The 23,797-nt window shown below is 41.8% G+C and overlaps 1 protein-coding gene across 5 annotated transcripts; it reads left to right on the forward strand.

The window, feature by feature from the left end:
• The first annotated feature begins 2,155 nt into the window (after positions 1–2,155).
• Positions 2,156–22,165, forward strand: LOC120044954 (E3 ubiquitin-protein ligase Praja-2-like). Of its 5 annotated transcripts, none has more exons than XM_038989715.1 (9): positions 2,156–2,228; positions 12,256–12,450; positions 12,876–13,911; positions 14,371–14,532; positions 16,841–17,110; positions 17,345–17,456; positions 20,122–20,236; positions 21,263–21,378; positions 21,620–22,165. In XM_038989715.1, the coding sequence occupies exons 2-9, from the start codon at positions 12,258–12,260 to the stop codon at positions 21,743–21,745; spliced, it is 2,130 nt and encodes a 709-aa protein (XP_038845643.1). In that variant the 5' UTR covers positions 2,156–2,228; positions 12,256–12,257; the 3' UTR covers positions 21,746–22,165. The 5 variants fall into 5 exon arrangements, with proteins under 5 accessions (XP_038845643.1, XP_038845644.1, XP_038845642.1 ...); XM_038989716.1 differs by having other exon boundaries at positions 2,219–2,297; XM_038989714.1 differs by lacking the exon at positions 2,156–2,228 and adding an exon at positions 10,491–10,936.
• The last annotated feature ends 1,632 nt before the right edge of the window (positions 22,166–23,797 follow it).

The raw sequence follows: 23,797 nt of genomic DNA on the forward strand, positions 1-23,797 counted from the left end.
CCTAACTGTTATAGGCCCTGTTTATCAAAAGTGTTGGAAAAACTAGTCAGTAATCAACTGACTGGCTTTCTTGATGTCTATAGTATTCTCTTTGGTATTAAATCTGGATTCCGCTTAGGCTATGGATGTGTCACTTCAACCTTAAAGGTCCTCAATGATGTCACCATTGCCCTTGATTCTAAGCAATGTTGTTCTCCTCTTTTTATTGACTTGGCCAAAGCTTTTCATATGGTAGACCATTCCATTCTTGTGGGCTGGCTAAGGAGTATTGGTGTCTCTGAGGGGTCTTTGACCTGGTTTGCTAATTACCTCTCTCAAAGAGTGCAGTGTATAAAGTCAAAAAATCTGCTGTCTCAGCCACTGCCTGTCACCAAGGGAGTACCCCAAGGCTCAATCCTAGGCCTTCTCAATTTACATCAACAACATAGCTCAGGCAGTAGGATTCTCTCTCCTGCATTTATATGCAGATGATACAGTCTTATACTCAGCTGGCCCCTCCACAGATTTTGTGTTAAATGCTCTACAACAAAGCTTTCTTAGTATCCAACAAGCTTTATCTACCCTTAACCTCGTTTTGAACAAACAAAGGTCATGTGGTTTGACAAGAAGAATGTCCCTCTCCCCACAGGTGTGATTACTGCCTCTGAGGGCTTAGAGCTTAAAGTAGTCACCTCATACAAGTACTTGGGAGTATGGCTAGACAGTACACTGTCCTTCTCTCAGCACATATCAAAGCTGCAGGCTAAAGTTAAATCTAGACTTGGTTTCCTCTATCGTATTCACTCCTCTTTCACCCCAGCTGCCAAACTAACCCTGATTCAGATGACCATCCTACCCATGCTAGATTACGGAGACGTAATTTATAGATCGGCAGGTAAGGGTGCTCTCGAGCGGTTAGATGTTCTTTACCATTCGGCCATCAGATTTGCCACCAATGCTCCTTATAGGACACGTCACTGCACTCTATACTTCTCCGTAAACTGGTCATCTCTGTATACCCGTTGCAAGACCCACTGGTTGATGATTATTTATAAAACCCTCTTAGGCCTCACTACCCTCTATCTGAGATAGCTGCAGGCCTGATCCTTAACATACAACACCCGTTCTGCCAGTCACATTCTGTTAAAGGTCCCCAAAGCACACACATCCCTGGGTCGCTCGTTTTTTCAGTTCGCTGCAGCTAGCGACTGGAACAAGCTGCAACAAACACTCAAACTGGACAGTTTTATCTCAATCTCTTCATTCAAAGACTCAATCATGGACACTCTTACTGACAGTTGTGGCTGCTTTGCGTGATGTATTGTTGTCTCTACCTTCTTGCCCTTTATGCTGTTGTCTGTGCCCAATAATGTTTGTACCATGTTTTATGCTGCTACCATGTTGTGTTGCTACCATGCTGTGTTGTCATGTGTTGCTACCTTGTTATGTTGTGGTCTTAGGTCTCTCTTTATGTAGTGTTGCATTGTCTCTCTTGGCGTGATGTGTGTTTTTTGTCCTATATTTATATTTTATTTATTTATTTTTAATCCCAGCCCTCGTCCCCGCAGGAGGCCTTGTGCCTTTTGGTAGGCCATCATTGTAAATAACTATTTGTTCTTAACTGACTTGCCTAGTTAAATAAAGGTGAAATAAAATACATAAAATAAAATAAATACACATTTTGGGACTTTGTATTTGGCATTTGATTATTGATTGATATCGTAGGCTACTGCATTTTTTTTAGGAGAGTTACTGAAGCATTTCACTGTACCATTTACACCTGTATCCTGTGCACGTGACCTATACACATTGCTTTGATTTTGATTTGATTTATTGGATGACAATCTATTTTAGTCGCCAACAAAGATGTTCCAGGTGTTTAATAAATCAAATTGCACAAGCCACACATTTATTATAATTTTTCTTTGTATTATATTTTACCAGATCTAATGTGTTATATTATCCTCATTCATTTCACATTTCCACAAACTTCAAAGTGTTCCCTTTCAAATGGTATCAAGAATATGCATATCCCTGCTTCAGGTCCTGAGCTACAGGCAGTTCGATTTGGGTATGTCATTTTAGGCGAAAATTGAAAAAAAGGGGCGGATCCCTAAGAGGCTATCGATTGCCAGTGCAGTCTTGGCAATTGATTGGACAAATCCTGTCATATGACACTAAGTTTGCCGATGACGTTAGCTTACTGTTTTTTTTCGCAGTTTCGGACGGAGAGAAAGCCTGGGGGACAGGTAATACAGAGATCACTTTGAATAATGGATGTCGCTATAGGTTAAAAGAAACAAGAAATATTGGGACCGGTAATGTTTGATTAATAACAAGTGGACCGTTTTGTCCCTTGGCGTTTGGAAATTGCTAGCTAACTGGATGAGGAAGAAGCTCTTTTGACAAGCTAGCCAGCATAACACGATAACGTTACCGTTAGCTTGCTAACGTTAGGCCAAGGCCAAGGGTTTTTTCGTGTACTAAACACGAAATTTATTTTCTGAAAATACACCCTAATATGTCAACTAGCAGCCACATAACCAGCTGGCTAGATTGACTACTGTTATCGTAAACTATAGCTATTTGTCTTGAGTGCTGTGCAATTTATCTAGCTAGCGAATGGCGTCAGTAAAACAACTTTGCAACCAAGCTAGCTAGACAACAATGGCAAGCCGGTTTCAACAATTATGTAGCTAGCTACGCTATTGCCTATTCCGTTTCATTGCTGTCTAGTTTGCTTAAATGTAACAAAGTGTTTGTTTGCTATTAGCTCGCGATCAAGCTAGTTTGTAAAATAATTGTATAAACTAAATTGATGTCCTTTACAGTCTTGTGACATGCAGGAGACCAGGTTCGAACTAAGTCAGTCACCAAGGGGTCATGGCTAGAAGGAATCTAGTTCTTGTCAAATTAACGTCAGATTTGACTTTTTGTATCAGGTTAGGCTAATTAACGCAGCAGTTTAGGATAATTCACGTAGCAGGTTGGGATAAATAAACCGTCACAAGAGCAAGATTAAATAGGGAGTGGAAGGGCTATGACAGGGCATTTCAACTATATTCTTATGGGGGCCTTCTAACGCAGCCTGTGATCATCATAGAGGGGAACATAAGGCACGCCAATGCGCCAGAGAGTCTTAGCATTCAAGAATGGTGTCATAATAGCTGGGTTCAAATCCTAGAGCCAAATTCATTGGAAGGAAATAAATTAAACATGCCACATTGGCTTCAGAAACGGCCAGAAGTTTGTTTACCACAGTGAGTGTTTGATTCTCTGTTCTCCAGGATGTTGTCTTTGGTTTTGAATCTAAATGTTATGAGCCGAATTTTATAACTGAATATGAATGCATCTGCGATGTTTATATATGAAACTTTGATAATTTCAAGTTTATCAGTTGTAAACTTGATACAGACATGAATGCAATATCTACCATATTGAAATCGAATATATCAATATTGAAAGGATTGAATTTTAAAATGAAATGCAATATTTATTCAATTCAGTTTCAAATCATGGAATGAAAGTTACATTTCTGAATTCGATGATTCAATTTGTGCATTACAAATTCAAAATTATTCAATATCCTAATACAAATAAAAAAAAATATGGATTTCAAATGCAATTTTTGTTGGCACTGAAATCGCTTCATATAGGCCTATCATTTGTTGGGATAATTTAACTGTTAGTACTGAATTTGGTAGTATAAAACCTTCTTCCCCTTTCATGTCAATTTTGGTCACATCTGTAGCTAGTTTAACAATTGTTTTAGCAAGTCCATGAATGTTTACTTTGCTTTCATGTCATGTTAATCCTATTTGTTGTTTTGCTTTTATTTGCTAACTTTCCAGACTGTTTTTAAGTGTTAAGAAGGCCTCAACAACTGTTATGGTTTGCAGCAGTGTTTCTTGTATCTGGATCAAAGCTATAAAAAAATGCAGTTATTCTCACACTAACTCTTTTTAGACAATAGGTTTATTTTGACAATATGGACTATGTCTAGATTCTGAATGTTTCTAATTTATTTATTCAACATAAATAAATACGTATCTCAAAAGTACCCCATTTGATTTAGCTTATTTGTTAGACATATTTGTGATAATATACTCTTCAAACATGTCAAATTTCCAGAGTGAGTGCTATGGCACTTTTAATGATATGACCCATTTTATACATAGAAATTAGGTCATTAACCAATCACAGCCCTCCTTTAGGATTAAACATTCAACAAATTACCAGCAGAGGGAGTCCCCTTTGAATCCATTTTCCCATTCACTGTGTTGGTGGTGCTTATAAAATTTATCAAATCTTCAGAATTAGTAGTGAGCCCACTGGAAAGCTGATGTACTTGTAGAGTATATTGTTCCAAACGATGTCTTCAAATGAACAAAATCAAAAAGGATACTTTTGATTTGAGATGTTTTATTTAACTAGGCAAGTCAGTTAAGAACAAATTCTTATTTACAATGACTGACTACACTGGCCAAACTCGGATGACGCTGGGCCAATTGTGCACCGCCCTAGGGGACTCCCAATTACTGCCGGTTGTGATACAACCTGGATATTAACATGCATATTTTTTTTATGTTGAGTGAATAAAGTTAATGTGAAATTATATTTCAGAATTTAGACATACTCCATATTAAAGGTCGACCGATTATGATTTTTCAATACCGATACCGATTATTGGAGGTAAAAAAAAGCCGTTACCGATTAATCAGCCGATTTATTTAAAAAAAAATTTTTTTTAAATATGTATATTATATCACACACACACACATTTTTGTAATAATGACAATTGCAACAATACCGAATGAACAATGAACACTTTTATTTTAACTTAATATAATACATAAATACACACACACAGCTCTGAAGTGACAATGATACTGAAGAGTCTGCTTAGGAGACAAATACTCTCAACTGTTTGAATAAAAATAGAGTTTAAGTTACCTGTGATGAATGTTGAAAACAAAAACCTTAATTTCTATATGCAGGAAATCCTATTTTAATAATGGGCATGGTAAGAATTGACAACCAAAGTGTGAGTCATAATTCCCATGACACCTAGCAAAATCTGAAAAGCGGTTCCTTCATTTATTGCATAGGATATTTTTAGATTCACTTAAAATAAGGTCTGTGTTTCGTGTAAGCTTACATCACCGTGGCAATTTTATAACTGTAGATATCCATAGGACAAGGTAACTCTGATCAATATTGGCTAAATATAAGCGAAGATCATTTTTTTTGTAGAGTGGATTTATGAAAATATGTTGACAAACGTTACCTTATCCTAGTGAGATTTACACGGGTATCAAAACGTTGAGGCGGTTTAAGCCTGCACGAAACACAGACCTTATTTGAAGTAGATCAAGACATTCTCTATGGAAGACATGAACGGTAAAATAACGAAGGAACCCCTTTCAAATTCAGCCGCAAGTTATTACAGGAATTATAACGCGTCGACTATTTCTCTCTAAACCATATACCTTTGACTAATCCGGAAACTATCACCTCGAAAACAAAACGTTTATTCCGTTCCGTATTTTATCTAACGGGTGGCATCCATTAGTCTAAATATTCCTGTTACATTGCACAACCTTCAATGTTGTCATAATTACGTAAAATTCTGGCAAATTAGTTCGCAAAGAGCCAGGCGGCCCAAACTGTTGCATATACCCTGACTCTGCATGCAATGAACGCAAGAGAAATGACACAATTTCACCTGGTTAATATTGCCTGCTAACCTAGATTTCTATTAGCTAAATATGCAGGTTTAAAAATATATACTTGTGTATTGATTTTAAGAAAGGCATTGATGTTTATGGTTAACCTGTCTAGGACAGGGGTTCCGCTAGCGGAACTCCGCCCACATTCCACTGAAAAGGCAGCGCGCGAAATTCAAAAAATATTTTGTAGAAATATTAAACTTTCACACATTAACAAGTCCAATACAGCAAATGAAAGATAAACATCTTGTGAATCCAGCCAACATGTCCGATTTTTAAAATGTTTTACAGCGAAAACAGCACGTATATTTATGTTAGCTCACCACCAAATACAAAAAAGCAGACATTTCTTTCACAGCACAGGTAGCTTGCACAAAACCAACCAAACTAACCAAGAACCAACCAAACTAACCAAGAAACAACTTCATCAGATGACAGTCTTATAACATGTTATACAATAAATCTATGTTTTGTTCGGAAAATGTGCATATTTGAGGTATAAATCATAGTTTTACATTGCAGCTACCATCACAAATAGCACCGAAGCAGCCAGAGTAATTACAGAGACCAACGTGAAATACCTAAATACTCATCATAAAACATTTATGAAAAATACATGGTGTACAGCAAATGAAAGACAAACATCTTGTGAATCCAGCAAATATTTCAGATTTTTTAAGTGTTTTACAGCGAAACCACAATATAGCATTATATTAGCTTACCACAATAGCCAAAAACACAACCCATTTATCAGCAGTAAAGGTTAGCGATCGTAAAAAACCAGCAAAAGATATATAATTTTTCACTAACCTTGATAAGCTTCATCAGATGACAGTCCTATAACATCAGGTTATACAATACACTTATGTTTTGTTCGAAAATGTGCATATTTAGAGCTGAAATCTGTGGTTATACATTGTGAAAACGTAGCAAATTTTCCAGAATCTCCGGATATATTTTCTGACACTCACCTATTCTGACCAAATAACTCATAATAAACTTTACTAAAAAATACATGTTGTACAGCAAATGATAGATACACTAGTTCTTAATGCAATCGCCGTGTTAGAATTCTAAAAATAACTTTAGTACGACATACAGCTTACGTTATAGCGAGACAGCGCCCAAAATCTGGGCGGAAAATAATACTAAACATTTTCGACAGAAATACGAAATAACATCATAAATGGGTCCTACTTTTGGTGAGCTTCCATCAGAATCTTGTACAAGGGGTCCTTTGTCCAGAATAATCGTTGTTTGGATTTAGAATGTCCTCTTCGTCTGTTGAATTAGCAACCAAAACTAGCCAAGTGGCGCGAAGCTGTCCATCGTCACCAAACGCAGAGAACGGAACACGCCAAAACTCCCGAAAAATGTTCAATAATCTGATAAAACTATATTGAAAAAACATACTTTACGATGATATTATCACATTTATCAAATAAAATCAAAGCCGGAGATATTAGCCGTCTATAACGAAAGCTTTTCAGAAGCCAATGCTGATGTCCTTCCCGCGTCTTCCTGAACAAAGGAAATTGGGGTCATGTCATTCCAAGACCTCTCTTTTGACCTCAGAGAAAGCTAGACACCCCATTTCACCGCTCACTGCCTATTGACATCTAGTGGAAGGCGTATGAAGTGCATGTATAGTCATAAATTTCAAGCAAATTAACCTGTCTAGGATGAGTGTGCCGCTAGCGGCACTCCCCCCCCACCCCCACTGAAAAACCAGTGCCGCGAAATTCAAAAAAAATATTTTTTTAAAATATTTAACTTTCACACATTAAAGTCCAATACAGCTAATGAAAGACACAGATCTTGTGAATCCAGTCAACATGTCCGATTTTTAAAATGTTTTACAGGGAAGACACAATATGTAAAGATGTACATCTATTACCTAAAAACACATTAGCATAATCCACCATCTTTTATTTGTCCACCAACACCAGTAGCTATCACCAATTCGGCTAAACTAAGATATTTATAGCCCCTAACCAAGAAAAAAACTCATTAGATGACAGTCTGATAACATATTTATGGTATGGGATAGGTTTTGTTAGAAAAAAGTGCATATTTCAGGTAGATGGCATAGGTTACAATTGCACCCACCGTCACAAATGGAATAGAAAAACTACTTAGAGCAACGTGTTTACCTACTTACTAATCATCAAACATTTCGTAAAAATACACAGCATACACGAATCGAAAGACACAGATCCTGTGAATACAGACAATATTTCAGATTTTCTAAGTGTCTTACAGCGAAAACACAATAAATCGTTATATTAGCATAGCACATAGCACATAGCAGCCCAGCATTGATTCTAGCCAAAGTGAGCGATAAAAGTCAACATCGCCAAAATATATTAATTTTTTCACTAACCTTCTCAGAATTCTTCAGATGACACTCCTGTAACATCATATTACACAATCCATATAGAGTTTGATCGAAAATGTTTATATTTAGCCACCAAAATCATGGTTAGACAATGTGAAATGTAGCTCAGCTGGTCAGAAAATGTCCTTGCGCCACTTAGACAGTGATCTACTCTTATACATAAATACTCATAAACGTGACTAAAAAATATAGGGTGGACAGGGATTGATAGACAATTTAATTCTTAATACAATTGCGGAATTACATTTTTTAATTTATCCTTACTTTTCAATACAGTTTGCGCCAAGCGAAGCTACGTCAAAAAACATGGCGTCCTAAGCCACTAAAATTTTTCGACAGAAACACGATTTATCATAATAAAAATGTCCTACTTTGAGCTGTTCTTCCATCAGTATCTTGGGCAAAGGATCCTTTCTTGGGAGTAATCGTCTTTTGGTGGAAAGCTGTCCTCTTGCCATGTGGAAATGCCAACTGCGTTCGGGATGAACTGGAAGCGTGCCCAGCTATTCACAGCGTTAAAGAAATAAATGTCCCAAAATCGCACTAAACGGATATAAATTGCTATAAAACGCTTTAAATTAACTACCTTATGATGTTTTTAACTCCTATAACGAGTAAAAACATGACCGGAAAAATATAACAGGCTAAACTAACGCTTGGAAAAATAGCAGGTCGATGTCCTCCACGCGCATTACGCAGCTGCAAAGGAGCTCCTACCTACAGGGTTTTTTTATTTATAGGGCCTGTGAACGCGCAATCGACCCCATTCAAATCGTCATCACGTAAAGGCATCCAGGGGAAGACGTAAGCAGTGTCCGTATAGTCATAGCAATAACAGTGCCCTTTTAACTGACTCCAGAACAGTGGCCAAAATTTCTGAAATCTGACTCCATGTCAGGGAAATTGCTGTAGAATGGGCTCTGTTCCACTTAGAGACAAAATTTCAACTCCTATAGAAACTATAGACTGTTTTCTATCCAATAATAATAATAATATGCATATTGTACGATCAAGGATTTTGTGGGAAGCCGTTTCAAAAATTACACGATTAGCATAAATAGTCACAACAGCGCCCCCATCCTCAACAGGTTAATAGGGAGGCCCTGGAACAGTCTCGATTTCAGATTTTTCACTTTCTGACAGGAAGTTTGCTGCAAAATGAGTTCTGTTTTACTCACAGATATAATTCAAACGGTTTTAGAAACTTGAGAGTGTTTTCTATCCAATAGTAATAATATGCATATTGTACGAGCAAGAATAGAGTACGAGGCCGTTTAAATTGGGCACGATTTTTCCCCAAAGTGAAAATAGCGCCCTCTATCCTCAACAGGTTTTAAGTACACATTGGAGCAATGACAGTCATTGATTGTTTTTTTATAAGATAAGTTTAATGCTAGCTAGCAACTTACCTTAGCTTACTGCATTCGCCAACAGGCAGGCTCCTCGTGGAATGCAATGTAATCAGGTGTTAGAGCATTGGACTAGTTAACTGTAAGGTTGCAAGATTGCATCCCCCGAGCTGACAAGGTTAAAAATCTGTCGTTCTGCCTCGTTCCTAGGCCGTCATTGAAAATAAGAATGTGTTCTTAACTGACTTGCCTAGTTAAATAAAGATTAAATAAAGGTGTAAATTATTATTATTATTTTTAATCGGCAAATCGGCGGCCAAAAATACCGATTTCCGATTGTTATGAAAACTTGAAATCGGCCCCGATTAATCGGCCATTCCGATTAATCGGTCGACCCCTACTCCATATGTTAGAGCACACTATAAATATTATGACACCAAGATGTTGTCTGCATCATGTACAGTTCACAGATCATAGGGTCTTACAGGAGGCATGTATACATTGCATTCGGAAAGTATTCAGGCCTCTTGACTTTTTCCTGGTTTTGTAATGTTATAGCCTTGCTCTAAAATGTATTAAGTTGTTTTTCCTCCTCATCAATCTACAAACACTACCCTATAATGACAAAGCAAAAACAGGTTTTTAGACATTTTTGCTAATGTGTACTTTTACTTTTACTGAGATGACATTTACATAAGTATTCAGACCCTTTACTCAGTAATTTGTTGAAGCACCTTTGGCAGCGATTACAGCCTTGAGTCTTCTTGGGTATGACGCTATCAGCTTGGCACACCTGTATTTGGGGAGTTTCTCCCATTCTTCTCTGCAGATCCTCTCAAGCTCTGTCAGGTTGGATGGGGAGCGTCGCTGCACAGCTATTTTCAGGTCTCTCCAGAGATGTTCGATCAGGTTCAAGTCCGGGCTCTGGCTGGGCCACCACTCAAGGAAATTCAGAGACTTGTCCCGAAGCCACTCCTGCGTTGTCTTGGCTGTGTGCCTAGTGTCGTCCTGTTGGAAGGTGAACCTTCGCCTCAGTCTGAGGTCCTGAGCTCTCTGGATGAGGTTTTAAACAAGGATGTATCTGTACACGTTTGAAACTTGGAAACATGAACACACTAGCTAGCTCCATTTGAACAACTCGAGAAATAAGCCTGCAGCAGACGTGATACCCTCTGTCATTGAAACGCCTGCTCAACAAACTGCCGACACAGGCTGTGAACAAGTGGTTCGGTGGCATTCTCTCTTTACTCTGTCGCCACCATGCTCGACGCTATGTACAAGGACTTCTACTTCGATGCAGACAAGAAACAGGGTTTACGTGAAATGTTACATACACAGCTGGACAAGATGGAAACGGACACATTGACAGTGGGCACCGAGGAAGAGAAGCCACGGACAGACAGCTGAAACGTCACTGCTTGACATGTATGATGAAATCCTGGTTGAGAATGAAACGACTGAACAATGAAACAGCACAGCAAGTAAGTGAAAGAAATAGGTTTTGATTATGTTTTACTGGTAATGGGGACATACGTAAATGCCAACAATAACTTTTTGATCTGTGTGTGTGTAACCTTTTTATTTAACTAGGAAAGTCCGTTAAAAACAAATTCTTATTTACAATGACGGCCTACCCCGGCCAAACCCAGACGACACTGGGCCAATTGTGCGCCGCCGCCCTATGGGACTCCCAATCACGGCCGGATGTGATACAGCCTGGATTCGAACCAGGGACTGTAGTGAAGCCTCTTGCACTGAGATGCAGGGCCTTAGACCTCTGTGTCTGTGTGTGTCTTAACTATTTAACTGTACTAGAATGCTTAAAAGGACGCAAATTTTTTTAATATCGGTTATCTGTATCAGGTTTTTTGGCAAGGAAAATATCGGTATCGGCCAAAAATGTTATATCGGTGCATCACTACTGTCAGAGTGACCATTGGGCACTTGGTCACTTCCTTGACCAAGGCCCTTCTCCCCCGATTGCTCAGTTTGGCCGGGTGGCCAGCTCTAGGAAGAGTCTTGGTGGTTCCAAACTTCTTTCATTTAAGAATGATGGAGGCCACTGTTCTTGGACCTTCAATGCTGCAGAAATGTTTTGGTACCCTTCCTCAGATCTGTGCCTCAACACAGATCTGTGCCTCCTGTCTTGGAGCTCTACGGACAATTCCTTTGACCTCATGGCTTGGTTTTTGCTCTGACATGCACTGTCAACTGGGACCTTTTATATAGACAGATGTGTGCCTTTCCAAATCATGTCCAATCAATTGAATTTACCACAGGTGGACTCCAATCAAGTTGTAGAAACATCTCTAGGATGATCAATGGAAACAGGATGCACCTGAGCTCAATTTCGAGTCTCATAACAAAGGGTCTGAATACTTATGTAAATATGGTATTTCTGTTTATTTTCACTTTGTCATTATGGGGTATTGTGTGAAGATTGAAGGGGGGGGATAAAATATTTGATACATTTTTTGAATAAGGCTGTAACATAACAATGTGAGAAGGGAAGGGTTGTTAATACTTAGCGACTGTACTCTAGGGCTGAAGTCACTTTCATCAGGATCTAAAAAATGTTTTTTGCAATGCAAATGTAGAAAGCATGTCAAACATTCTTCCTTTCAATTAAGTTTCTATGTGAGAATTGCCAGAATAATCTGAGATACCAAAAATATTTTTGGCTTTGGTGGCATGGAATCACCCAGTAGGTCTACTTTCAGGTTCGATTAAACCATCAGTCACTCTCTGCAACTTTTAATTTGGCGCCTTGTGTTTCAATGTTGTTATTTTCTCTCTGTAGTGATGGGTCAGGAAGCTGGCAAGCCAGCCTGGCCCAAACCACCTGGTGGACATCAGACAATCACAGGAAGGCGATACGGCAGGAGGCATGCATACGTTAGCTTCCGTCCAACCTCTGCCAAGCACAGGAACCCAGCCAGCGTGGAGGATTGGCCCGATACGGAAATGGACGGTGTCCATAGAGCGCATTCCATATGTACGTTGACAGTGCAATAGATAAATACGACTAAGTCCCATTTGCAGTGTATTGAATAGCTGAGGGACAAGCTTGTAGGCCATTTGAGTCAGGCCTATATTTCTACATGATATCAAGGTCAACAAATCAATTAAAGTTATGTTTATTATTTCTTTGACATCATGGCAGACCACTAAGCAACTCCTGTAGTGAGCAGCAGCATGTGAATAAGTACTGCACCGGGGCAGGTTTGGATCCATTTATCCTGTGACATGGAATTCAGTGTGAGCAGCTAAGCCTATAAACCCCAATCTGCTCCATAAATGGTGGCTGGCTGGAGCTGCTGCATGCTATGTCAGTATTTAGCAAGTATAATAGTTGTGTATTGGCAAGTCATGGTAATAGTAGATGTTTTAGCTGTAACTAAATGCCTTTCTCCGTTCTAGCTTCAAAAGGAAACATCTCCTCGATGCTTCACGCCATCTTTCCTGTCTCATCGAATTCGGTTCACCCAGAGGTGAAAATCAAATCTGGCAAAGATCCTCCTCACAAGAAACAATCAACTTCTAGGCAGTCATCGGAGGCCCACTCCATCCACTACAAAAAGAGTGACCAACCTGTAGCCTCAGACCAGGACCAAAATGGTGGCTCGAAGAAAAGTGCAGAAGCTAGTGCATGGCCTATCCCCGAGGACGAGGACAGCAACCCTTCTAATTCCAGCATATTGAGCATTGTAAATATTGATGCTTACGAGCCGGACAGTAGTGGCGGCGAGGAGGAGGGGGGACAGGGTTCAGACACGTCTCACGGTCTCCAGAAAAGACTGGATGACATGATCTTCGAGCTGGGTAAAGAGTTTGACTATCTCAGCGGTTTGCACTCGTATTTGTACACACAATCTAGTGAAGGGACGACAGACTGTTCCCTCAGAGACACTGAGTCAGTGAAAGATTCTAGAACAGATCCTAGATCAGATTCTAACACAGAAGAAATCCCTCCTGAGTGGAATATATCAGAACACAACAGAACAGATCACCCGGAAATCAGCACTGAGTTCCGAACACCAGAGGAGCTAGCAACTGTTGGCCCCAAAGGTCCTGCTGAGCTGGGGAACGACGACCAGAGGGGGACCCAGTCAGAGATGGTGGTTAGGCCCAAAATTCGTAAGCAGTCTAGTGAAACACACCTGGAGAAGTGGAAGAGTTCTCATGGCGAGGAGGCACACTGTGGCTCAGCCAAACAGGCCAGCAAGACCAAGTGTGTGTCCGCACCGCCATTCTTCCTGACACAAACGGAAAGGCCAAACCAGGAGTTTCTCTTTGATTACCCTCAGACTGATTCATATGGGCTTAGCACTATCGAGAGGAGGGGTGAATATGGAGAAGCTTGTAGCAAAATTATTTCTGATGATGAAAAGGACATCTGGGAAGAACTGGAGGACTTCAATGAGACGGGTGTTCCTTTCATGAAGGCTGAGGAAAGGTTTAGTATACCTTTATATTGTCATTTTTACATATCACCCTTTTATTGCTCTTAGATTGTAGTAAAATAGTACAAAACCGTGTGTGTATTTATATATATATATATATAATGGTCAGTGGGATCTAATCATAAGTGTCTGATTTCTGTGAAAGGAAAATATCAGTTAAACATTCCACTATAGTTTATCTGTATTTGGAATTATACATAAATGTTAGACAAAGCATTTTCTAGGTCTCTGATGATCATTGACTTTGCAACTCATAATCCTATTGTTGCCTTTCTGTGAAAGTGTGAACACGAAGCTGTCTGTTGTCCTGATAGTGTCAACTGAGGATTGAGGAAGCGGAGGTTGCTAGCGAAGCTCTTGTGTTTTTACTGCTGAGACCTCTCTGCTAAGCAGATTAGGTGGGGGTGCTTACTAGGTGGACTGACGCATGTGTGTGTTGTGTGTGTCTGCAGCTCGGAGTGCAGCGAGGGGGAGTGGTCAGCCTTGTGGACGTCGGACTCTGGCCTGGAGAAGGAGCGTGGCTCCAGTCAGGAGAGCTGGGTGACGCTGCCTGGCCTGGACGAACTGCACAACAGCAGTCTTGAGGAAGTCCCCGAGCTCAGCCTGCCCCCTGAGTAAGCACCACCATCACTCCAGAGAATGCGTTTCCACTGTTCCAGAGTCCTTATACGGGTCACTCCTGATAACTGCAGCATAATACAGCCTTATACGGTCACTTATGATAAATGCTATCAATGGCTTGGGAGTGGCCTAAATGCATGTACTAATCTAGAGTAATGCAGATATGAGTAGTTAAATGGGGAAGTATTGAAATTGGGACTGAGGGACAAGTGCATTTAACTGTATGTATATCTAATGTATACTATATATTCTATAGTGTATAATGTCATTGGTAAGCACAGCCAACCCTCAGACAGACACCGCCATGTGTTAATGCTGTGATGTGGAACCAAGGTGTGGGCTGGAATAACAAGTGCCACAGCAGCACAGTCTCCAAGCAAGGTCTTACATTAATAAATTAAATCAGTTGAGGTAGGCTGAATCATTCCCATGGATAATGATTTGATGATTAACTAGCTAAGATATGCAAACTACTGTACATGTATATCATTTGATCAAATCAAATGTTATTGGTCGCATACATATTTAGCGGGTGTAGCGAAACGCTTGTTCTTAACTCCAGGAGTGCAGTAATATCTAACAATTCACAACAATACACATAAATAAATACCTGTCTGCATAGCCTACATTTCCAGTGCATACTACACTGCTCAAAAAAATAAAGGGAACACTTAAACAACACAATGTAACTCCAAGTCAATCACACTTCTGTGAAATCAAACTGTCCACTTAGGAAGCAACACTGATTGACAATACATTTCACATGCTGTTGTGCAAATGGAATAGACAACAGGTGGAAATTATAGGCAATTAGCAAGACACCCCCAATAAAGGAGTGGTTCTGCAGGTGGTGACCACAGACCACTTCTCAGTTCCTATGCTTCCTGGCTGATGTTTTGGTCACTTTTGAATGCTGGCGGTGCTTTCACTCTAGTGGTAGCATGAGACGGAGTCTACAACCCACACAAGTGGCTCAGGTAGTGCAGCTCATCCAGGATGGCACATCAATGCGAGCTGTGGCAAGAAGGTTTGCTGTGTCTGTCAGCGTAGTGTCCAGAGCATGGAGGCGCTACCAGGAGACAGGCCAGTACATCAGGAGAGGTGGAGGAGGATGTAGGAGGGCAACAACCCAGCAGCAGGACCGCTACCTCCGCCTTTGTGCAAGGAGGAGCAGGAGGAGCACTGCCAGTGCCCTGCAAAATGACCTCCAGCAGGCCACAAATGTGCATGTGTCTGCTCAAACGGTCAGAAACAGACTCCATGAGGGTGGTATGAGGGCCCGACGTCCACAGGTGGGGGTTGTGCTTACAGCCCAACACCGTGCAGGACGTTTGGCATTTGCCAGAGAACACCAAGATTGGCAAATTCGCCACTGGCGCCCTGTGCTCTTCACAGATGAAAGCAGGTTCACACTGAGCACATGTGACAGAGTCTGGAGACGCCGTGGAGAACGTTCTGCTGCCTGCAACATCCTCCAGCATGACCGGTTTGGCGGTGGGTCAGTCATGGTGTGGGGTAGCATTTCTTTGGGGGGCCGCACAGCCCTCCATGTGCTCGCCAGAGGTAGCCTGACTGCCATTAGGTACCGAGATGAGATCCTCAGACCCCTTGTGAGACCATATGCTGGTGCGGTTGGCCCTGGGTTCCTCCTAATGCAAGACAATGCTAGACCTCATGTGGCTGGAGTGTGTCAGCAGTTCCTGCAAGAGGAAGGCATTGATGCTATGGACTGGCCCGCCTGTTCCCCAGACCTGAATCCAATTGAGCACATCTGGGACATCATGTCTCGCTCCATCCACCAACGCCACGTTGCACCACAGACTGTCCAGGAGTTGGCGGATGCTTTAGTCCAGGTCTGGGAGGAGATCCCTCAGGAGACCATCCGCCACCTCATCAGGAGCATGCCCAGGCATTGTAGGGAGGTCATACAGGCACGTGTAGGCCACACACACTACTGAGCCTCATTTGGACTTGTTTTAAGGACATTACATCAAAGTTGGATCAGCCTGTATTGTGGTTTTCCACTTTAATTTTGAGTGTGACTCCAAATCCAGACCTCCATGGGTTGATAAATTTGATTTCCATTGATAATTTTTGTGTGATTTTGTTGTCAGCACATTCAACTATGTAAAGAAAAAAGTATTTAATAAGAATATTTCATTCATTCAGATCTAGGATGTGTTATTTTAGTGTTCCCTTTATTTTTTTGAGCAGTGTATTTTTGATTCTCATTTGCAAGGTGAAAAGTTGGTCATGTCCATTTAGGGCACAAAATGGAAATGATTGTTTCTTATTGGACAGGTCTCTCCCTGTTTGTCAGTTTTCTTCAGTCTGGTGTCCAATGAAATCAACCCGTCTGTGTGTGTGTGTGCACGCACTGTGCAGGGAGCCGACCCCTCTGGAGGAGGGAGAGATACCGTGGTTGATGTACAACGAGGAGACGGGCAGCAGTAGTGACGAAGACCCAGATGGCATGAGTCACTTTGTCCACCCAGGCCTCTTCATCCTGGATGGGAACAACAACCTGGAGGATGACTCCAGCTTGAGCGAGGACCTGGACGCTGAGTGGAGGTGGGGAACAATTTGGAGTTTTAACTCCAAATTGTGAGAGATAGATGGATATATATATATATCATGATTTTGTGATTGTTTTCTGGAGGTGTGTAGAATGTTTGACGTTTTACTCCTGTAATGTACTTTGATGCATTGACATTTGCAACGTGGTAGATGTATGGAGGGCCAGGAGGTTTCCTGACCAGGAATAACGTTATCTGAAAAAAATATTTTTTTTTTGCTTGATCTTAGGTTGCTAGATGACTTTGGAGAGGGCTTTGGGATGGCCCAGGCTATTTCCTATGTGGATCCTCAGCTCCTCACATACATGGCTCTTGAAGAGCGTCTGGCCCAAGCTATGGAGGTAAGGCTAAAACCCTAGACTCTTACTATGACACGAGTCACTCTAATCAAGTCCACATGACACATAAGTGCAGACAGAAAGGTCTTAGGATCATATTTGTTCACCATTCCATCTCAACGTTTTGCTTAGTGTGCTTTTCAAGATTGTGCCATCCTATGTTGACACATTGAGCTCCTGCTCATCTGACCTGGAGTTTATGATGCTAAAATACCGCCCACCCCACTATATGCAGAGGGAATTCACGTGTGTTATCACAGCTGCGTACATACCGCCACAAGCAAACACCAAGGTGGCACTCAGCGAACTGTACAAGATCATTAACCAGCAAGAATCCTCTCACACGGAAGCAGTCTTCATTGTCGCGGGTGACTTGAACCGAGCCCGTCTAAAGCAAATTTTCCAAAAATATTACCAACATGTATCCTTCCCCACAAGAGGATCTGCCGTGCTTGACCATGTATACACAAACATCCGCGATGCGTACAAAGCATTCCATCACCCCCACTTCGGCCAATCAGATCACGTCTCTTGGTTCCTACTCCCCGCCTACAAGCAGCAACTCGAGGGAGCCACCAACACAGAGAATAGTGAGGTGCTGGACAGAGGCAGACTCAATGCTGCAGGATTGTTTAGAGAATACTGATTGGAATATGTTCAAAGATTCATCAACCCAGGACTCATCCATCAACATTGAGGAATATACATTGTCAGTCATAGGCTTCATTAGGAAGTTTGTTGATGATGTACCCACAATAACAATCCGGACATACTCCAACCAAAAACCCTGGATGAACGGAGATATCCGTACAATGCTGAGAGCCTGTACTGCAGCATTCAATGTCAGCAGAACGAACTCCGACTTAGGAAGGCAAAAAGACAATAGACTCAATCTTGAATTGATGTACGTCCAATCACTCGCATGTGGCAAGGACTACAGACTATCAAAGACTACAAAGGTAAATCCAGCTGTGCGGTACCCACTGACACCTCCCTCCCAGATGCACTTAACACATTCTATGCTTGCTTCGAGGCAGACAATACAGAGCCATCCAGGAAGATTCTCGCTGCTTCGGGCGACCAGGTGCTTCTGCTCTCCGAGGCTGACGTGAGAAACTCAAGTGTGAAGAATCACAGCCGCCGGCTCAGGCATCTTTGGCTGCATCTTCTGAGTGTGCTGACCAGCTGGCGGGCGTCTTTTCGGACATCTTCAACCTGTCCCTGGCCTAGGCTGTAGTCTCCACCTGCTTTAAGGAGACCATCGTCCCAGTGCCAAAGACAAACACCCCGTCACGCTAACCTCTGTCATCATGAAGTGCTTCAAGAGGCTGGTCATGGCCCACATCAAAGCCAGCATGCCAGGCACACTGGACCCACTCCAATTTTCCTACTGCTCCAACAGATCCACGGAAGATGGCAGTAACACATTTTGGAGGAAAGGAACAACTACATGAGAATGCTGTTTTATTGACAATAGTTCAGCATTCAACACTATTGTTCCCTCCAAGCTCGACACCAAACTCAAGAGCCTTGGGTCTCGACACCACCCTTTGCTACTGGATCCTGGACTTCCTGACGGACAGACCACAGGCTGTGAGAATTGGCAACAACTCCTCCTCAGCCCTCTGCTGCACTCCCTGTTCACCTACGACTGCGTGAACTTTGCCCTTCACCAACTCTATCACGTTTGCTGACGACACCACGATTGTAGGCCTGATAACCAACAACGATGAGTCAGCCTATAGGGAGGTGGTAAGTGAACTGGCATTGTGGCGTCATGAGAACAACCTCTCTCTCAACGTCAGCAAAACAAAATCATTTATTGTTGACTTAAGGAAACAGAGGGAACATTGCCCAATCCACATCAATGGGACTGTAGTACAGAGATACAAGTTTTAAATTCCTTGGCGTCCACATCACAAGGACTTGTCATGGACCAACAACAGCGTCTCTACTTCCTAAGGCGGTCCTTTCCAAATACTACCGCTGCACCATCGAGAGCGTCCTGACCGGTTGCATCATTGCCTGGTACAGGAATTGCTCCATCCACGACCGCAAGGCCCTCCAGCGGAGGGTGAAGACTGCCCAATACATCACTGGGCCCATGCTCCCACCCATCCAGGACATCTACTCGAAACGGTGGCTGAGGAAAGCACACAGCATCAAGGAACTCGTACACCCCAGCCATGAGCTGTTCACTCCTTTACCGTCGGGCAGACGGTATCGGAGCATGAGTCCTGATATCAATGGCCTCAAACTTTTTCTATCTATAGGCCATGACTGCTGAACACATGAACTGGACTGACCACCTGCTCTGATTCTCCCCACCTTAGCACACATCTCAACTGCTGCTACCAGACTTATTATACTGCTCGTGTAAATATTGTACTATAAATTGTGCCTTCCTGTATAATACTTATGCTAGAATATACTTTATTTTTCTTATTGTTGTTGCATTGTCCAGAAGGAAACTGCAAGTGAGCATTTCGTTGGACGATGTATACCATGCATATCCTGTACATACGACTAATAACTTGTTGCTGTCTTGTGCAACACGAAGACCCATTCTTAACAATGTTTACCTACCTACACTTTAATTACATTGTACGCCTCCATGTAAATACATAGGGATGTTGGCACCTGATGTTTTTCTTGTTGTGGTTCACAGGCAGCTCTAGCCCACCTGGAGTCCCTGGCCATTGATGTGGAGCAGGCCCACCCTCCGGCTACAGAACAGATTATAGAGTGTCTGCCTCAGATCACCATATTGGAGGACCCCACTGGTAAGTTCACATTGGTCCTACCACTGTGGTCTTCTAGCAAACAGACTAGCCCTTCCCTCTGCTTCCTTTGAATTGGCTGTGTGCAATTTCCCATTTTAGCATTGGCAACAAGAGACTGTCATTCTGGGTGTAAGAAGTGAAATACTGCTAAATGTGCAATACCTTCAAGGATTCCATCAATGTCATAATTCACATTGCTCTTTGAAAAAGATCAAGCAAAACCATATTTCCAGTGGTGGAAGGAGTAATATTTGTTATTTTAATGTTGACATGCGCTAACTAATGTAAATGGCCTAGCTAATGCAGTGGTTAATACCAACATGGAGTGCCTTTTGTATCAGGATCAAAAGACGTGATTAGTGGGACTGTCCACTCTGTAAATCCCCACCCTCAGTCTTGCACTCATTTTTACTATTTGCCGGCTGGACCGGCAATCCAGTCCAGACTGACACTGAAAGAAACCAGCTGCTAATATATAGACTGTAAAATATAGATGCAGAGCACTGTGCTCATTAGTCTGTATGAAATGGATCATAAAGACTTCAGCAGGCTGTTTGTCTCAACACATCGACGCATTCCATATGGAAATATTCTGCTGTTACTGATCCAATGTTGATTAAGAAAGGCGATGTGGTGTCACGATAAGAAATAACTCGCCGTGCGTAAAGCAATGCATTATATGAATGATGGGCACATAATGTAAATGTGTCTGGTATCTCGTCAAGTTTGACACGCCGTGTGTCCCCGGTAAGCAGGTGTCGAGATGGCCGCCATTTGTCATGCCATGTCGGAGCGAGCGGTTCCAACTGTGTGCTTGTGGATCGAGTGAATGGAGCCTGATGGAATGTAAACGTGTGGGGCTGTGAATACAGAACAGAGTGGATGAGGCCGGGGCTGCAGAACATGAAGTGACAAATGGCCCAACGCCACTCTCGGACACTTATGATTAGTTCTTCTTGTGCGCCTCTGTCTTTATCCTTGTCTTTCTCTCTCTCGCCTTTCTTTCTCTTTCCTTTCTCTCTCTAGGTCAAGAACATTGCTGTGCCATCTGCTGTGGTGAGTACGTCAAAGACGAGATTGCAACCCAGCTGCCGTGCCACCACATGTTCCACAAGATCTGCGTGACTCTCTGGCTCCAAAAGGTATGTGTGACTGTCTGAGGGCCTCTGTGTGTGGAGAATAACTTATTGTGAAGCCCATTCAGACTCTCCTTTCTAAAGCCTTCATGTACATGGCCTGTACTGCACATAAGCATGTCATTTAAATGTGATGAGGGTGGTGGCATCAGCCTATATTCAGTCTAGCTCCTGGTCTGTGTCAATGTATTTTGAGTGATGATATGGAAATGTTTATACTGACTGTTATGGTATCTTTTCTCTCTAGTCTGGGACTTGCCCTGTCTGTCGTCACATACTGTCGCCTGTTGTCACGGAGACCACTGCTAACACCTCGTTTGTGTCGGATCAGGACATCCCACCGTCCAATCACAGCGCAGCCGGAATGCGGTGAATCCACAGCCAGAAAAGAGGCCTGCAACGCTTCAATGAAAAATAGTTCTTATTACTTTTTCTTTCATTGTCGCTCTCTGCAATGTAACTCTATGAATGAGATTGTTGAATTAGTTCTGCACATGTTCAAGATTTATGTCCGAGAGACAGTTCAGGCTTATTTTCTGAGAAAATATTATCTGTATAATGTCAAGTCTTTGTTACGAATGTATGTTTTAATGAAGGATATGAAATTAGGAAATTGCAATTTTTGTTTATCCTAGATTTTCGTTAAAGCATTTCAGATTTTACTTGCACATTTTTTTTAATACAGATGAAAGCATTGCTTATGTACCTCACATTGTACTAACTTCAAAATCATTTTGGTTCCCGTGTTCAATAAAGGCTGTAGTGTGGCTAAGTCTTGAACTATCAAAACCAATAACTTCCTTACGAAGAGTTTGTATACATCCACTGTAGAAGCCATTCAGTTGTTTCCACAAGAGGTTTAGCACACCACCGTTATTTCTCACAATGGAAGCGGATCATCAAATATTTGTATTCTGAATAAGGATTTCAAAGATAATGGTGTATATTAATTTCTCCACCTTCCCAAATCAGAAATAACATGATCTGTTGAATTCAAAGAGCCAATAGTTTTTTATTGCAAGTACACAGTATAAACAATGACAGGACATGATTGTGAAAGCTAAATCTAACAAGGGGCATACAGGTGTGTAATAGCAAACACATTTAAGGACATTTTTCAAATACAACCACACTAGCTACAGTAATTCTTACTACATAATATGGGCTAACTATAATAATGTGATACTCATTCAAATCCAGTGCATTGTTCACTTGTTACTTTAGATATGGTCTTTATTCATAGGGAAGCATGTTGGGCTAAACACAACAGTACTATTGTGTCTGTGTGTCTTTAACATGGCCAAAAGTGCAATCAATAAGGTCTGTTGTGGCAATAAATATCCCAGCTCTTTAAATTACAGTCTGACACACACATTAAAAAACAATATGCTTTAGGAAAAAATCTCAATGCACATACAGTGCATTTGGAAAGTATTCAGACCCCTTGACTTTAACCACATTTTGTTACATTACAGCTTTTTAAATGTAAAAAAAAAAAATCCTCATCAATCTACACACACACAATACCCCATAATGACAAGGCAAAGGCAAAAACAGGTAATTTATAAACTTTACATAAGTGTTCAGTACTTTGTTGAAGCACCTTTGGCAGCGACTACAGCCTTGAGTCTTGGGTGTCGCGACAAGCTTGGAACACCTGTATTTGGGGAGTTTCTACCATTCTTTTCAAGCTCTGTCAGGTTGGATGGGGAGCGTTGCTGCACAGCTATATTTTCAGGTCTCTGGAGAGATGTTTGATCAGGTTCAAGACCGGGCTCTGGCTGGGCCACTCAAGGACATTCAGAGACTTGTTCTGAAGCCACTCCTGCGTTGTCTTGGCTGTGTGCTTAGGGTTGTTGTCCTGTTGGAAGGTGAACCTTCGGCCCAGTCTGAGGTCCTGAGCGCTCTGGAGCAGGTTTTCATCAAGGATCGCTCCGTTCACCTTTCCCTCGATCCTGACTAGTCTCCCAGTCCCTGCCGGCTGAAAAACATCCCCACAGCATGATACTGCCACCATCATGCTTCACCGTAGGGATGGTGCCAGGTATCCTCCAGACGTGACATTTGGCATTCAGGCCAAAAGGTTCAATCTTGGTTTCATCAGACCAGAGAATTGTGTTTCTCATGGTCTAAGAATATTTTAGGTTCCTTTTGGCAAACTCCAAGCGGGCTGTAATGTGCTTTTTACTGAGGAATGGCTTTCATCTGGCCACTACCATGAAGGCTTGATTTGTGGAGTGCTACAGAGATGGTTGTACTTCTGGAAGGTTCTCCCATCTCCACAGAGGAACACTGGAGTTCTGTCAGAGTGACCATCGGGTTCTTTATCACCTCCCTGACCAAGGCCCTTCTCCGATTTCTCAGTATGTCCGGGCGGCCAGCTCTAGGAAGAGTGGTGGTCGTTCCAAACTTCTCCCATTTAAGA

This window comes from Salvelinus namaycush, chromosome 3 (assembly GCF_016432855.1).
Source record: "Salvelinus namaycush isolate Seneca chromosome 3, SaNama_1.0, whole genome shotgun sequence".
NCBI lineage: Eukaryota > Metazoa > Chordata > Actinopteri > Salmoniformes > Salmonidae > Salvelinus > Salvelinus namaycush.

Excerpts from the sequence above, each read along its gene's own strand:
- LOC120044954 (XM_038989714.1), top strand. Across the intron at positions 12,451-12,875 it reads CCATAGAGCGCATTCCATAT|CTTCAAAAGGAAACATCTCC; the intron begins GTACGTTGACAG and ends TCTCCGTTCTAG. Across the intron at positions 21,379-21,619 it reads TGACTCTCTGGCTCCAAAAG|TCTGGGACTTGCCCTGTCTG; the intron begins GTATGTGTGACT and ends TTTTCTCTCTAG.